General features: G+C 56.4%; 2 protein-coding genes across 5 annotated transcripts in view; both read left to right on the forward strand.

The window, feature by feature from the left end:
- The first annotated feature begins 362 nt into the window (after positions 1-362).
- ZMYND10 (zinc finger MYND-type containing 10) overlaps positions 363-13,451 on the forward strand; it is a 17,045-nt gene continuing 3,956 nt past the window's right edge. Inside the window, exons 1-13 of the mRNA XM_023231414.2 lie at positions 363-1,138; positions 1,399-1,507; positions 2,748-2,864; positions 2,982-3,035; positions 3,154-3,291; positions 3,392-3,480; positions 3,580-3,680; positions 4,027-4,199; positions 4,454-4,579; positions 4,663-4,784; positions 4,896-5,021; positions 5,110-6,014; positions 8,549-9,370. Coding sequence (XP_023087182.1) covers positions 1,047-1,138; positions 1,399-1,507; positions 2,748-2,864; positions 2,982-3,035; positions 3,154-3,291; positions 3,392-3,480; positions 3,580-3,680; positions 4,027-4,199; positions 4,454-4,579; positions 4,663-4,784; positions 4,896-5,021; positions 5,110-5,185 — 1,323 coding nt within the window. The 5' untranslated portion in view covers positions 363-1,046 and the 3' untranslated portion in view covers positions 5,186-6,014; positions 8,549-9,370. The remainder of the gene's footprint in view (positions 1,139-1,398; positions 1,508-2,747; positions 2,865-2,981; positions 3,036-3,153; positions 3,292-3,391; positions 3,481-3,579; positions 3,681-4,026; positions 4,200-4,453; positions 4,580-4,662; positions 4,785-4,895; positions 5,022-5,109; positions 6,015-8,548; positions 9,371-13,451) is intronic.
- Positions 5,617-13,451, forward strand: part of RASSF1 (Ras association domain family member 1) — an 11,802-nt gene continuing 3,967 nt past the window's right edge. Inside the window, exons 1-2 of one of the 4 annotated variants that reach the window (XM_023231416.1) lie at positions 5,617-6,014; positions 8,549-8,655. In XM_023231416.1, coding sequence (XP_023087184.1) covers positions 5,765-6,014; positions 8,549-8,655 — 357 coding nt within the window. In that variant the 5' untranslated portion in view covers positions 5,617-5,764. Of the gene's footprint in view, positions 6,015-8,548; positions 8,656-8,975; positions 9,371-13,451 lie in introns of those variants that run through there. The other 3 variants (XM_031935205.1, XM_023231418.2, XM_023231415.3) reach the window with 3 other exon arrangements.

Below are 13,451 nucleotides of genomic sequence, written 5' to 3' on the forward strand. Positions count from 1 at the left end.
TAAGCAGCACCCGACCTAGGATTTTGAGGGCCAGAGGTAGCCACAGAGCCCCTCTTATGCGAGGGAGTAATGTCTATACACTTTTGTTTTTTTTTTTGAGACAGAGTCTCCCTTTGTTGTCCAAGCTGGAGTGCAGTGGTGGAATTTTGCCTCACTGCAAACTCTACCTCCTGTGCTCAAGTGATTCTCCTGCCTCAGTCTCCCGAGTAGCTGGGACAACTGGTGTGTGCTACCACACCTGTCTAATTTTTGTACTTTTAATAGAGACAAGGTTTTGTACTTAATAGAGACAAGGTTTCACCATGTTGCCCAGGCTGGTCTCAAACTCCTGACCTCAAGTGTCCCGCCTCCGCCTCCCAAAGTGCTGAGATTACAGGCGTGAGCCACCGCGCCCGGCCTGATAAACACTTTTAAGGCTCCGGGGCTGTCCGTGAGGATCAAGCGTGGAAGTAAGTCTACAGAAAAGGCTGCCGCAGTTAACCCATGACAGGTGATAACAGTCCGGACATAGGGAGGATGGAGAGAAGGGCGCCCTGGCAGTATTTCAAGAGCCAACTAATGGAGCCGGGACGCGAGAAATAGAGGAACCAGGAAGCCATAAGGAGGAGGAGGAGCAGCGGGTGGGTCAAGATGCCGCAGCCGCAGGAGGAGCTCATGGGGTCGGGGTTACCCCCAACTCCGTGCAAGCCGACTTGGCGTCCGAGGGCAGAGTCCAGACCACAAGGATCTGGAGCTCAGGAGAGACTCGTGGGCCACATCGCGAGAAAGCTGTGGGAATCCAAATACTTTGGCGATTGGCAGCCGCGTAGGCGAGGCGGGCTGGAGACCCGCCCGGATTTAGGCGCGAGCCACCTCCAGGGGCGGAGCCCAGGCCGCACTGCGCAGGCGCGGCTAACCCGTTTCCATGGTTGCGAGAACTCTCGCTCCCCAACCGTCCCACAACTGTCCTGTCCCAGACTTTGGCACCGTTGGGGTCCGTCGTCCCCGAGTGTTTCAGCATCCCCACCCTGGCTGCTGCCCAGGATCCGTCGGACCCCGGCCTCGATATGGGAGACCTGGAACTGCTGCTGCCCGGGGAAGCTGAAGTGCTGGTGCGGGGTCTGCGCAGCTTCCCGCTACGCGAGATGGGCTCCGAAGGGTGAGGCACCCGGGTCAGGCGGAGTCACGGAGTCATTGTCCTTGAACGGGGGAGCTGGAGCCTGACATGGGGGGAGGGGCTGCCCAGTGTGGAGGGGCTCCCAAATGGGGGAGCAGAGTGTTCCGAGACAGGAATATTATTGCTCCTGAGCCCCCTGTGTCCCCTCAGGATCAGGTTAGGCTTCGATAGGATCCAGCCCCCATCCCCACTCCGAATGCACACATGTGGACCCACATGCACTTACACACCCTCTGAGGCAGGTGGAACCAGCAGCACGAGAACCTGGAGAAGCTGAACATGCAAGCCATCCTCGATGCCACAATCAGCCAGGGCGAGCCCATTCAGGAGCTGCTGGTCACCCATGGGAAGGTACTCCGAGGTCACAGGCAGGGTTCCTGCCTTCCCCCATATGTCACCTACTCTAACCCTCAGGAGTCCCCTGTGTGCTTTTCCCCTCTGGCCTGGTACACCTGTCCTCCCTGAAGGGGAGGGAGGAATGTGTTACATGTTTCATTTTGTGTCCCTGTTGGACAGGCCTCTGGTACACCAGGCTGGGTGGAGGGCATGAGTTGATTAGGGAGAAAGCTGTAGGTCCTAGAACAGCTTAGGCTTCAAGGGGAAGGCCCAAATGCTAAAGGCATCTGTGAATTGACTGTAAGGCTGGGGAGGGGGTGGGGAGGGCAGGAGGGAGGGGAGATAACTGGAAGTGCAACTTTGGCATGGAAGGAGGCAGCCTTCCTAACATGAGAGGGGGAATTAGAAACCAGGGAGATGGCTGGCTGGAACATGGACCAGGGAGTGTGAGTGTCACCAGCAGATGACCTGAGATATCAATTGACCAAAAAAAAAAAAAAAAAGCCGGGCGTGGTGGCTCATGCCTGTAATCCTAGCACTTTGAGAGGCCAAGACGGGTGGATCACCTGGGGTCAGGAGTTCAAGGCCAGCCTGACCAACATGGTGAAACCCTGCCTCTACTAAAAATACAAAAATTTGCTGAGCATGGTGGTGCACACCTGTAATCCCAGCTACTCGGGAGGCTGAGGCAGGAGAATTGCTTGAACCTGGGAGGCAGAGGTTACAGAGAGCCGAGATCGTGCCACTGCACTCCAGCCTGGGTGACAAGGAAAAAAAAAAAAAGAATTCCTTTGCAAGAGAAAGGTGGAACTCATACAAGGGGATAGGATAAGAAGAACAGGGCACTGTGAAGGGTCCTGAGTAACAGTGAGGCCAAGGCACACAAGAGCCTTGGAGAACCACAGGACAGGGACAAGAGGGAGGGCATGAGCAGAAGCGCTGACTTGAAAGGGACGCCTGAATGGGCGGGGAGAGGATAAGGGTGCAGGTGCAGGCAGGGCAAGGCAGTCTGGCAACTGGGCAGGAGCCAGTCACATAAGCATGAGGGACATCACAGAGGTGTTGGGAGCAGCTGGAAACGAAGGTCTGAAATGCAAGAGAAAAATCAGGAAGGACAGCCATGGGGTTTGGGATAGCTTAGGGGCCCAGCAGTGTTTGGGGAGATCTGGGCTGAGCTGAGCCGAGCCAGGGATGGGAGGGTTGCCAGGCAAAGGTAGGCCCATCTCATCCCTGTCCTTTACCCCACCCTTCAAAGGTCCCAACGCTGGTGGAGGAGCTGATCGCAGTGGAGATGTGGAAGCAGAAGGTGTTCCCCGTGCTCTGCAGGGTGGAGGACTTCAAGCCCCAGAACACCTTTCCCATCTACATGGTGGTGAGCTAGGCTCCTGGTTCATACCTCCTCCCACTCCTTCAGAGGGCTCTGGTCTGGGGAGGGGAGCTGGTAGCCCCTATCCCTACCACAGGCCCTGTCCCTCTCTTTGTCCGTCAGGTGCACCATGAGGCCTCCATCATCAACCTCTTGGAGACAGTGTTCTTCCACAAGGTGAGGGACTATCTCTGCCCATGGGCCACAGTTTCGGGTCAGGGCCTGGCAGGAAGGGAGGTTGTATCTGTGTGGAGAGGGCATCAGACACAGAAAGTTTCCCTCCCCCTTTCCCCAGGAGGCGTGTGAGTCAGCAGAAGACACTGTCTTGGACTTGGTAGACTATTGCCACCGCAAACTGACTCTGCTGGTGGCCCGGAGTGGCTGTGGTGGCCCCCCTGAAGGGGCGGGGTCCCAGGACAGCAACCCCATGCAGGTGGGTTGAGGTTACCTAGGGTTGTGAAAGCCTAGGTCTGGGTTCCCCAAGGCCTGCACAGGCAAGGGTGGCCCAGCGTGAACACTGTGTGACCTCGCAGGAGCTGCAGAAGCAGGCAGAGCTGATGGAATTTGAGATTGCACTGAAGGCCCTCTCAGTACTGCGCTACATCACAGACTGTGTGGACAGGTGGGCAGTCCGACTGGGCCTGGGCCTACCATGGAGGGCTGGAAGACTGGGCCTGTAGCCTGCCTCTGCTCACCTCCTTCACAACGTCCCTCCCCCTAGCCTCTCTCTCAGCACCTTGAGCCGTATGCTTAGCACACACAACCTGCCCTGCCTGCTGGTGGAACTGCTGGAGCATAGTCCGTGGAACCGGTGGGAAGGAGGTAGGGTCCTCCCGCACCAGCCTAAGCCCCAGGCTACTGCTTCAGGATATCTTTTTGATAGAGGGGGCAGTTTGCACACACGAAGACAAACCCCATCCCCAAGCCGATCTGAGGATACCAGGATGCCTCAGCCAAGGTTGGCCTAGACCTGAGCTCTGCAGCAGGCCAGGCCCATGTGTCTACTACTGAGGCTCACCCTGCTCTGGGGTTAGCAGCACTATAGCCTGGGCAAGTCCTGTGGCCCAGGTTCTCCCACCATTCCCAGGCAGTGGTCAGTCTCCCAGCCCCCACAGCTGGCTCACTTGAAGAGAATGCCTGCACCCAGTGTGCTGGTTCCTCTCCCCAGGCAAGCTGCAGCAGTTCGAGGGCAGCCGTTGGCATACTGTGGCCCCCTCAGAGCAGCAAAAGCTGAGCAAGTTGGACGGGCAAGTGTGGATAGCCCTGTACAACCTGCTGCTAAGCCCTGAGGCCCAGGCGCGCTACTGCCTGACAAGTTTTGCCAAGGGACAGCTACTCAAGGTCGGACTCCCTCTGCACCAGCCCCCACAGCCCCAGCACCGCCCTCCCCATCCTACCCTGACCGCGTTCCTGCTGTTTATCTTTGCCCACCCACCTCAACCCCCGTGCTCTTTTCAGTCCTTGGGCCTCAGGTGACATACCAGCTAGTGGGACATGGACCCCCACAGGCATGCTCAGCCCAACCCAGCCCCTTCCTTTTCCTTGGCCCCCTGGCCAGCACCTGCATCACTGGCCTCCAATGGACACTCTTGCAGCTTCGGGCCTTCCTCACAGACACACTACTGGACCAGCTGCCCAACCTGGCCCACTTGCAGAGTTTCCTGGCCCATCTGGCCCTGACTGAAACCCAGCCCCCTAAGAAGGACCTGGTGTTGGAACAGGTAGACACTGGAAAGTTAGCTCCTCAGGACCACTGTCCTACTTTACCAGCACCTTCCTGCCACTCTCCACTCCTCTCCCCTAGATCCCAGAAATCTGGGAGCGGCTGGAGCGAGAAAACAGAGGCAAGTGGCAGGCAATTGCCAAGCACCAGCTCCAGCATGTGTTCAGCCCCTCAGAGCAGGACCTGCGGCTGCAGGCACAAAGGTAAGTCCTGTGGAACTGGCAGGAGGAGTGGATGGGATGCAGGAGGCATGGATGTGGGCGGGGATGTCCCCACCTTCCAGGGCCAGTCAGACCTTCCTGACTTTCCCCCAGGTGGGCTGAGACCTACAGGCTGGACGTGCTAGAGGCAGTGGCTCCAGAGCGGCCCCGCTGTGCTTACTGCAGTGCAGATGCTTCTAAGCGCTGCTCGCGATGCCAGAATGAGTGGTATTGCTGCAGGTGAGGGTATCCTAGGACCTTGGACCCCTAAGCCCTACTGCCACATCCCCCACATGCACTGCCATCCTCAACACCCACCTGCCTGCAGGGAGTGCCAAGTCAAGCACTGGGAAAAGCATGGAAAGACTTGTGTCCTGGCAGCCCAGGGTGACAGAGCCAAATGAGGGTTGCAGTTGCTGAGGGCCGACCACCTATGCCAAGGGAATCCACCCAGAATGCACCCCTGAACCTCAAGATCACAGTCCAGCCTCTGCCGGAGCCCCAGTCTCCGCAGTGGAGAGCAGAGCGGGCGGTAAAGCTGCTGACCCATCCCCCTCCTCCCCACCCCAAGGGAAGGCTCGAGACTTCCTGCCCCACCTGGTGGGCAGGCCAAGTGCGTTTCCTCAGCAAACTGGGCCAGGAGGGCGAGGGCCGGATGTGGGGACCCTCTTCCTCTAGCACAGTAAAGCTGGCCTCCAGAAACACGGGTATCTCCGCGTGGTGCTTTGCGGTCGCAGTCTTTGTGGCCGTCCGGGGTGGGGTGTGAGGAGGGGACGAAGGAGGGAAGGAAGGGCAAGGCGCGGGCTCTGCGAGAGCGAGCCTGTCCCCGCACCCAGGTTTCCATTGCACGGCTCTCCTCAGCTCCTTTCCGCCGCCCAGCTTAGATCCTGGGGGCGGCGCTGAAGTCGGGGCCCGCCCTGTGGCCCCGCCCGGCCCGCTCTTGCTAGCGCCCAAAGCCAGCGAAGCACCGGCCCGACCGGGCCATGTCGGCGGAGCCTGAGCTCATTGAGCTGCGGGAGCTGGCACCCGCTGGGCGCGCTGGGCAGGGCCGCACCCGGCTGGAGCGTGCCAACGCGCTGCGCATCGCGCGGGGCACCACGTGCAACCCCGCACGGCAGCTGGTCCCGGGCCGTGGCCACCGCTTCCAGCCCGCCGGGCCCGCCACGCACACGTGGTGCGACCTCTGTGGCGACTTCATCTGGGGCGTCGTGCGCAAGGGCCTGCAGTGCGCGCGTGAGTAGCTGGCCCCGTGCGCCTACGAGAGCGGAAGGGGCAGCCAAGGGGCAGCGCCGCCGCGGGTCAAGTCGCGGCAGAGGGGGTCGGTAGGGACAGCTCCCGAGGTCCGTTACTTTTCCGTTACTTTCGCCCCATCGCTGAAGAGTGCGCGAAAATGGTTTATTCCTTGTCGCACTCCACTAGTATTAGGGGCACAGATGAGCAGAGGTGGCAGCTTATATGTAAAAATATGCTGATTTCAAGTTTCTCATCGTTAAAATGCCTTGGCCTTTCTTGAGAAAGGGTTTGTGCCTACTGTCCTTGGAGTCCATCTTCCCAGGCTTGCCTCTTCTCAAACATTCACTCACTGTGACCCCCTCCAGAATCTTTGGGGTGAAGGGAAGTTACCCACCTATGGGAGGGAGCCTGGAAAAAGTTAGAACCTTGGGTGCGCCCCCTGCAAGCAGGAGTTTTGTTGAGTATTTAGCAAACACCCTTGAATCAGATGCTAAAATATGGAAGGCAGCCACACACCCAGCAGTCCTTCTGCACCCCTGGGAATCGCCAGCAAGCAAAGCTCTCCCCTAGCTAGACACCAGCTGGAATCACCAGGGGTGCTTTTACAGCCCTCCCACCCTCTAGCCTGGATCCCACCTCAGACCCATTGAATCAGCTGCTGGGAGTGGACTCTAGGCAGCAGTAAATTTTTAAAAATCCCCAAATTATTGTAACATGGAGTCTGGGTTGAGCGTCAGTGCTCTGACCCATTTAGGAACTAGTGGATGGATGGTGTCCCAGGTCTGTATGTGCATGGAGACCCTCTCATCTGGTATAAGAGGACATCACAAATTCAGCAGGGGGGAGCACAAAGTTGTGACAGAATACAAAAAATAAACAAGGGCCGAGCACGGTGGCTCAGGCCTGTAATTCCAGTACTTTGGAAGGCCGAGGCAGGTGGATCACCTGAGGTCAGGAGTTCAAGACCAGCCTGGCCAATATGGTGAAACCCCGTCTCTACTAAAAATACAAAAAAATTAGCCAGGCATGGTGGCGGGTGCCTGTAATCCCGGCTACTCAGGAGGTTGAGGTGGGAGAATTGCTTGAACCCAGGAGGCGGAGGTTGCAGTGAGCTGAGATCACGCCACTGCCCTCCAGCCTTGGGGACAGATTGAGACTCTGTCTCAAAAAAAAAAAAAAAAAAGGAAGAAGGAAGGAAGGAAGAAAAAGGCTGGAACACTGCAGCATTCTCAAAGAGAAATAAAGTGGCCATGGAGATAAGAAGCAGGATGATTTGGGCATGTTTATCAGAGGTAGAGACAAGGGAGGAATCAAAGATAAGTTTGGGTTTTTGTTTCCAGTAACTGGGAGCATAGTGGCCATTTTTGCTGCAAAGAGGAAGCTGGGCAAGGGTAGCAGTGAGGTGGAAGAAAAGGGAATTAAATTTTGGCCATGTTCACTTGAAACGTCTTTTAGACATCCTAGTGAAGGTACTGCCACAGAGGATCTAATCTGAGTGTCCGTGTTTCAGCTGTGGATCTGGGGCAGAAGACTGTGTAGACAGACCAGGCCAGCGATCAGGACTGAGCCCAGACTTCATCGTGAGATACGGAAGTTAAGTCAGAATCTGCAAAGGAGCTGAGCAGGAGCTGCAGGGGGGTAGGAGGAAAACTGGCAATGTAGCCCCTGAGAGTCAAAGGGAGCAAGCTTCAAATGATGCTGAGGGGGTGAGAATGGAGAATGGAACACTGCATTCCATTTGGGAGCACATAGATCGCTGAGGACCCTGTCCTGGGCAGTTTCCTGGAGGGAGAGGCAAGCCTGGCTGAAGTGGGTAGACGGGAGAGTGAAGGTGAAGGATTAGAGTGTATAGAGACCAATGTTTTGGTGTGAGGGGAGCAGAGACAGATGACAACCAGAGGGCAGAGGTAGGTTAAAGGTGTTTAGTTTTTCCTTCAAGTAAATGGGCAGATGTATTCCATAGACGTTCCCAATGAAGGGCCAGGCGCGGTGGCTCACGCCTGTAGTCCCAGCACTTTGGGAGGCCGAGGCGGGTGGATCACCTGAGGTCACGAGTTCGAGACCAGCCTGGCTAATATGGTGAAACCCCGTCTCTGCTAAAAATACAAAAATTAGCTGGGCGTGGTGGCGGGCGCCTGTAATCCCAGGTACTCGGGAGGCTGAGGCAGAAGAATCGCTTGAACCCAGGAGGCGGAGGTTGCAGCGAGCCGAAATCGTGCCATCGCACTCCAGCCTGGGTGACAAAAGCAAGACTCCTGTTTTTGTTTTTTTAATTGCCAATGAGGAAAGGGGAAGCTCTGTGCTAGGCGACAGAGATCCAACTGTTGAGCAGGCCTCTGCTGTGGCCTTCCGGCCGGTTTCCAGACGCCCAGGGTGGCCAACATTAAAGGCCGCATAGCAGTGTGAGGTAAAACACTGAGGCCGGGCCTGCGGAGCCTGGCGGGCAACGGCCCTCTTCCTGGGGCTTCCCTTCAATCTCCGGGACATTTCCCCGACCTGGGACTCCTCCGCCTCACGGCCAGGCCTCTCTACAGATTGCAAGTTCACCTGCCACTACCGCTGCCGCGCGCTCGTCTGCCTGGACTGCTGCGGGCCCCGGGACCTGGGCTGGGAACCCGCGGTGGAGCGGGACACGAACGTGGTGAGCGCGGGGCCGAGGGCGTATGGGAAGGGCGAAGACGGGCAGGCCACAGCGCAGGCATTCTCGAGGGCTGCCTGGGTGGTGCACGCAAGGAGCGTTCTAAGTGCCGATTTCCCGGCGGCAGAGAGAGGCTAATTCTGAGCGACGGCTGGGAGGGGTGCCTGGGTTGCCGGCTCCGCAAGGACTCCACCGGCTTCTAGCAGACCCGGGCTAAGGCGGACGCAGGCTCCGCGCACGCGCACTTCCCGCACCTTCCGGCCCTCGCCTTGTGCGCTTGCGCGGACGCTGGCACCCGCCCCGTTCCCTGTGGTAGGTGGGGTCTCTGAGTGGAGCTGCCGGAGCGATGAGGTCATTCCTCGAGGCTAAGTGTGCGTGTCCCCGCCCCGGCGTTCCTCCCCCAATTACACAAGAGCTAGTTCCCGGCGATCTACGTTTCAGTCTTAACGGTTGCGGCGCGGCGCTGGCCCAGGCGCACGCGCACACTGACACGCGTACACGCACGCACGCGACCGGGGCGGTGGTTGGCGGCTACGGACGCGCGGGACCAGGGGGACGGGCGGGTGCGGCGATGGGCGAGGCGGAGACGCCTTCTTTCGAGATGACCTGGAGCAGCACGACGAGCAGTGGCTACTGCAGCCAAGAGGACTCAGACTCGGAGCTCGAGCAGTACTTCACCGCACGAACCTCGCTAGCGCGCAGGCCGCGCCGGGACCAGGTGGGAGCCCGGGGGTGCCGGCGGGGGGCGGGAGGCGGTTGCTGGAGCTCCGCCCTCCCCGGTCCGTTGCCGCGTCCTGGGTCGGTGGGCAGCCCCACCCTCCCGGCTACGTGGCTCCCCGCGTGTCCTGGCCGGTGGCCTGCCCGCGGAACTGTGTGTAAGACCCCGATTCCACCGCCTCGATACTGGTTGCCTGGGCCCCCGTGGTTTCTGTCACAGACAGGTTGAACAGGGAAAGCAGCTGTGTGGCTTGTGGTAGACCTGAGCTGGGCATTATCAAGCTATGACTAAAGCCGACCGAGCAGTCTGGACTAGCACCTCGATTTCCGCGTTCAGATGCTCCTGCTCCCTCCTTGGGGAGACTAGGGGAGGAAGTGGAGAGGGAGGAGTCCTCGCCAGGAATTGAGAACTATGTTTAGGAAAACTGAGAGGCAGAGAGAGATCCTGTTCCTCCATATGCACTCCTTTATGGAGCCAGCAGAGCCCTCACCTCTTCCCTGTTCTGGCCTGTCACCAGCTGCTGGAATGTGAAAGATTCTGATCCCTTCCTCTAGGGTGGATCTGGAGAAAGATTTGGAAATGGATAGGAAAGAAGTCTTATTTTGGACCATAAGCATTCAGGAGCACTTTACCCACAAGAAGGGGGAAGGGTAGATTATAAAATGCCTAAAGAGGTGGAAAGAGATCCAGGTTACTAACCCAGGACTGTAAGGTGTCTCGGAACCTCCTAGGTATCCCCATTATTAGAGAACTCTGTGCCAGATGCCATGAGTGTGACCACCAGGTTCAGAGAACCAGGCCCAGGCACCAGGAAAAAGAAATAGGGACTGTGAAGCTCAGTATGCCTGGCAGCAATGGGGCGGAAATCCTTATGTAAGTAAAGAAAGTGGAGTTGTGAGTGATGCTTTGGATAAAATTTTACAAAATTCCTTATAAAAGGGGTAGTGCTCAGCACCCCAAAATCTTAACCCAGAGCTTGGGTGCAAGGGTTGAGTGTAAACCCCTGGGCTTGTCTTCATGTCACTCAGTCCTGAGCCATTTTCCACTGTGGAAAGGTGGGAAAACCACAAGACACTAACCAATTGAAAAGGAGGGCTAGCCACGGAGGCACACACCTGTAATCCCAGCTACTTGGGAGGGTGAGGCAGGAGGATCACTTGAACCTGGGAGACAGAGGTTGCAGTGAGCCAAGATCGTGCCACTGCACTCCAGCCTGAGTGACAGAGCGAGACTGTCTCAGAAATAGAAAAGGAAGCCAAGTGCGGTGGCTCACACCTCTAATGCCAATGCTTTGGGAGGCCGAGGCAGGCGGATCATTTGCGGTCAGGAATTCGAGGCCAGCCTGGCCAACATGGTGAAACCCTGTCTCTGCTAAACATACAAAAATTAGCTGGACATGGTGGTGTGTGCCTGTAATCCCAGCTACTTGGGAGACTGTGAATCACTTGAACCGGGAGGCAAAGGTTGCAGTCAGCCAAGATCGCGCCACTGCACTCCTGCCTGGGTGACAGGGTAAGATTCTGGCTCAAAAAAAAAGAAGGCTGGGCTTGGTGGCTCATGCCTGTAATCTCAGCATTTTGGGAGGCCAAGGCAGGCGTATGACTTGACGCCGAGAGTTCAAGACCAACCAGGCCAACATAGCAAAACCCTGTCTCTACTGAAAATACAAAAAAATTAGCCGGCCATGGTGGTGTATACCTGTAATCCCAGCTACTGGGGAAGCTGAGGCAGGAGAATCACTTGAACCCAGAAGATGGACGTTGCAGTGAGTCAAGATTGGGCCACTGCACTCCAGCCTGGATGAGAGAGCAAGACTCTGTCAAAAAAAAAAAAAAGACTCTGTCAAAAAAAAAAAAAGAAAAAAAGAAAAGGAGGCTAAGAAGTCCCAAGTCGTATGTAAAATAAAACCATCAGTTTTAGGCCAGGCGTAGTGGCTCACACCTTTAATCCCAGCACTTTGGGAAGCTGAGGTGGGTGGATCACGAGGTCAGGAGTTCAAGACCAGCCTGGCCAAAATGGTGAAACCCCATCTCGACTAAAAATACAAAAAATTAGCCAGGTGTGGTGGCAGGCACCTGTAATCCCAGCTACTTGGGAGGCTGAGGCAGAGAGTTGCCTGAACCCAGGAGGCAGAGATTGCAGTGAGCCGAGATCACACCACTGCACTCCAGCCTGGACAACAGAGCAAGACTCCATCTCAAAAAACAAAACAAAACAAAAACAGTTTTCATGGACAGTGGTAGAGTGGAGGGTGGGTCCCTATGGTGCAGAAGGGAAGTTCCATGGTCCTGCTGTGCATCCAACTGGGATGGCTGTTGAAGTCCTCTTCTAGCAGGCAGCCTTGGAAACAGAAGAAGAAACTCTTCCTCCTTTAGAATCCTGGAAGGGCTGTGTAGTGCCTCTAGTCCAAGTCCCTTGTTTTCTGAGTGAAGATAGGGAAGTTCATTTCCAGAAGGGAAGGAGCTGGAAATGAGGTCACTGCATCCCAACCCAGGGCTCCTGGGTCATCCAGGAAGGGAAGAAGGAGCAAGCTTTCTCATTCTTAGGTAGGAGCTCAGAGCCATCCCTGTGCCCTCCCTGTTCTGCAAACAAAGTGATCTTCCTTCTTGCCCTGGTACTAGAATCTGCCTGGCATTTCTCCTACCCCTAGTACTCCTGCCATCTGGTTGCTTCTTCCCATTGGTGTACTGAACAAACACATCCACTGCTTTATTCACAGCCTCTGGCCCTCATTTTTTCCAGGGCCACACCATTTGTTTTTACTAACCCGACAAGGTTGCCCACTGTCCCCAGTAAGGTTTGTGCTGGGGTTTTCACTCCAATGCTCTTCTCCATCCAGGAGACCTTTGGATACTTGGGGAAGCAAATGAGCTTTAGTTCCCACCCCTCCCCCTTTACCTTTTTCCTGTGAGGCCCTGGCCTCAGTTCTCAGCCCCACATCCTTGCTGGCTGCAGAATAGCAGCGAGTTCTGGGTGAGGAGCATTCTGCTAAAAGGCTCCACCCTGCTCCCTCATCTGTCCTCTCCATTTGTCCCCATCAGATGGTTTAAGCGCTTAAGGGGACTCCAGGGCGGAGTCAGGGAGAACCCTGGCTCTCCTGGGCTGGGCACAAGATCATTCTACAGGAAACCTTGTGGGAATTCTTCTGGGATAAAATATTGGTCAGTGCTGAGCTTAGCTGTGTCTGTGACACTCCCATTCTAACTAGGGCCTGTCTGACATCAACAGGAAGTTAGGCTGATGCAATGGGGCCAACCAAGGGAGTCTGGGAGAAGAAAGTCAGTTCAGAGGCCTGGCTGCCCTGTCCCACACTCTACCCTTCCGGCAAGAATCTAGTCCCTAGATGAGGTGGGGAGCGAGTGGTGGAGTTAAAAATCTTGGCCGAGCGCAGTGGCTCAAGCCTGTAATCCCAGCACTTTGCGAGGCCGAGACAGGCAGATCACGAGGTCACAAGATCAAGACCATCCTGGCTAACACGGTGAAAACCCCGTCTCTACTAAAATATACAAAAAACTAGCCGGGCGAGGTGGCGGGCGCCTGTAGTCCCAGCTACTTGGGAGGCTGAGGCAGGAGAATGGTGTAAACCCGGAAGGCGGAGTTTGCAGTGAGCTGAGATCCAGTCACTGCACTCCAGCCTGGGCGACAGAGCGAGACTCTTTCTCAAAAAAAAAAAAAAAAATCTTTGGGCCAGGTTCAGTGGTTCATGCCTATAATCCCAGCACTTCGGGAGGCCAAGGCAGGTGGAATACTTGAGGTCTCCGGAGTTCAAGACCATCCTGGCCAACGTGGTGAAACCCCATCTCTACTAAAAATACAAAAATTGGCCGGGCGTGGTGGCTCAAGCCTGTAATCCCAGCACTTTGGGAGGCCGAGACGGGCGGATCACGAGGTCAGCAGATCGAGACCATCCTGGCTAACGTGGTGAAACCCCGTCTCTACTAAAAATACAAAAAACTAGCCGGGCGAGGTGGTGGGCGCCTGTAGTCCCAGCTACTTGGGAGGCTGAGGCAGGAGAATGGCGTAAACCCGGGAGGCGGAGCTTGCAGTGAGCTGAGATCCGGCCACTGCACTCCAGTCTGGG

The sequence above is a fragment of the Piliocolobus tephrosceles genome, chromosome 2 (assembly GCF_002776525.5).
Source record: "Piliocolobus tephrosceles isolate RC106 chromosome 2, ASM277652v3, whole genome shotgun sequence".
Lineage (NCBI taxonomy): Eukaryota > Metazoa > Chordata > Mammalia > Primates > Cercopithecidae > Piliocolobus > Piliocolobus tephrosceles.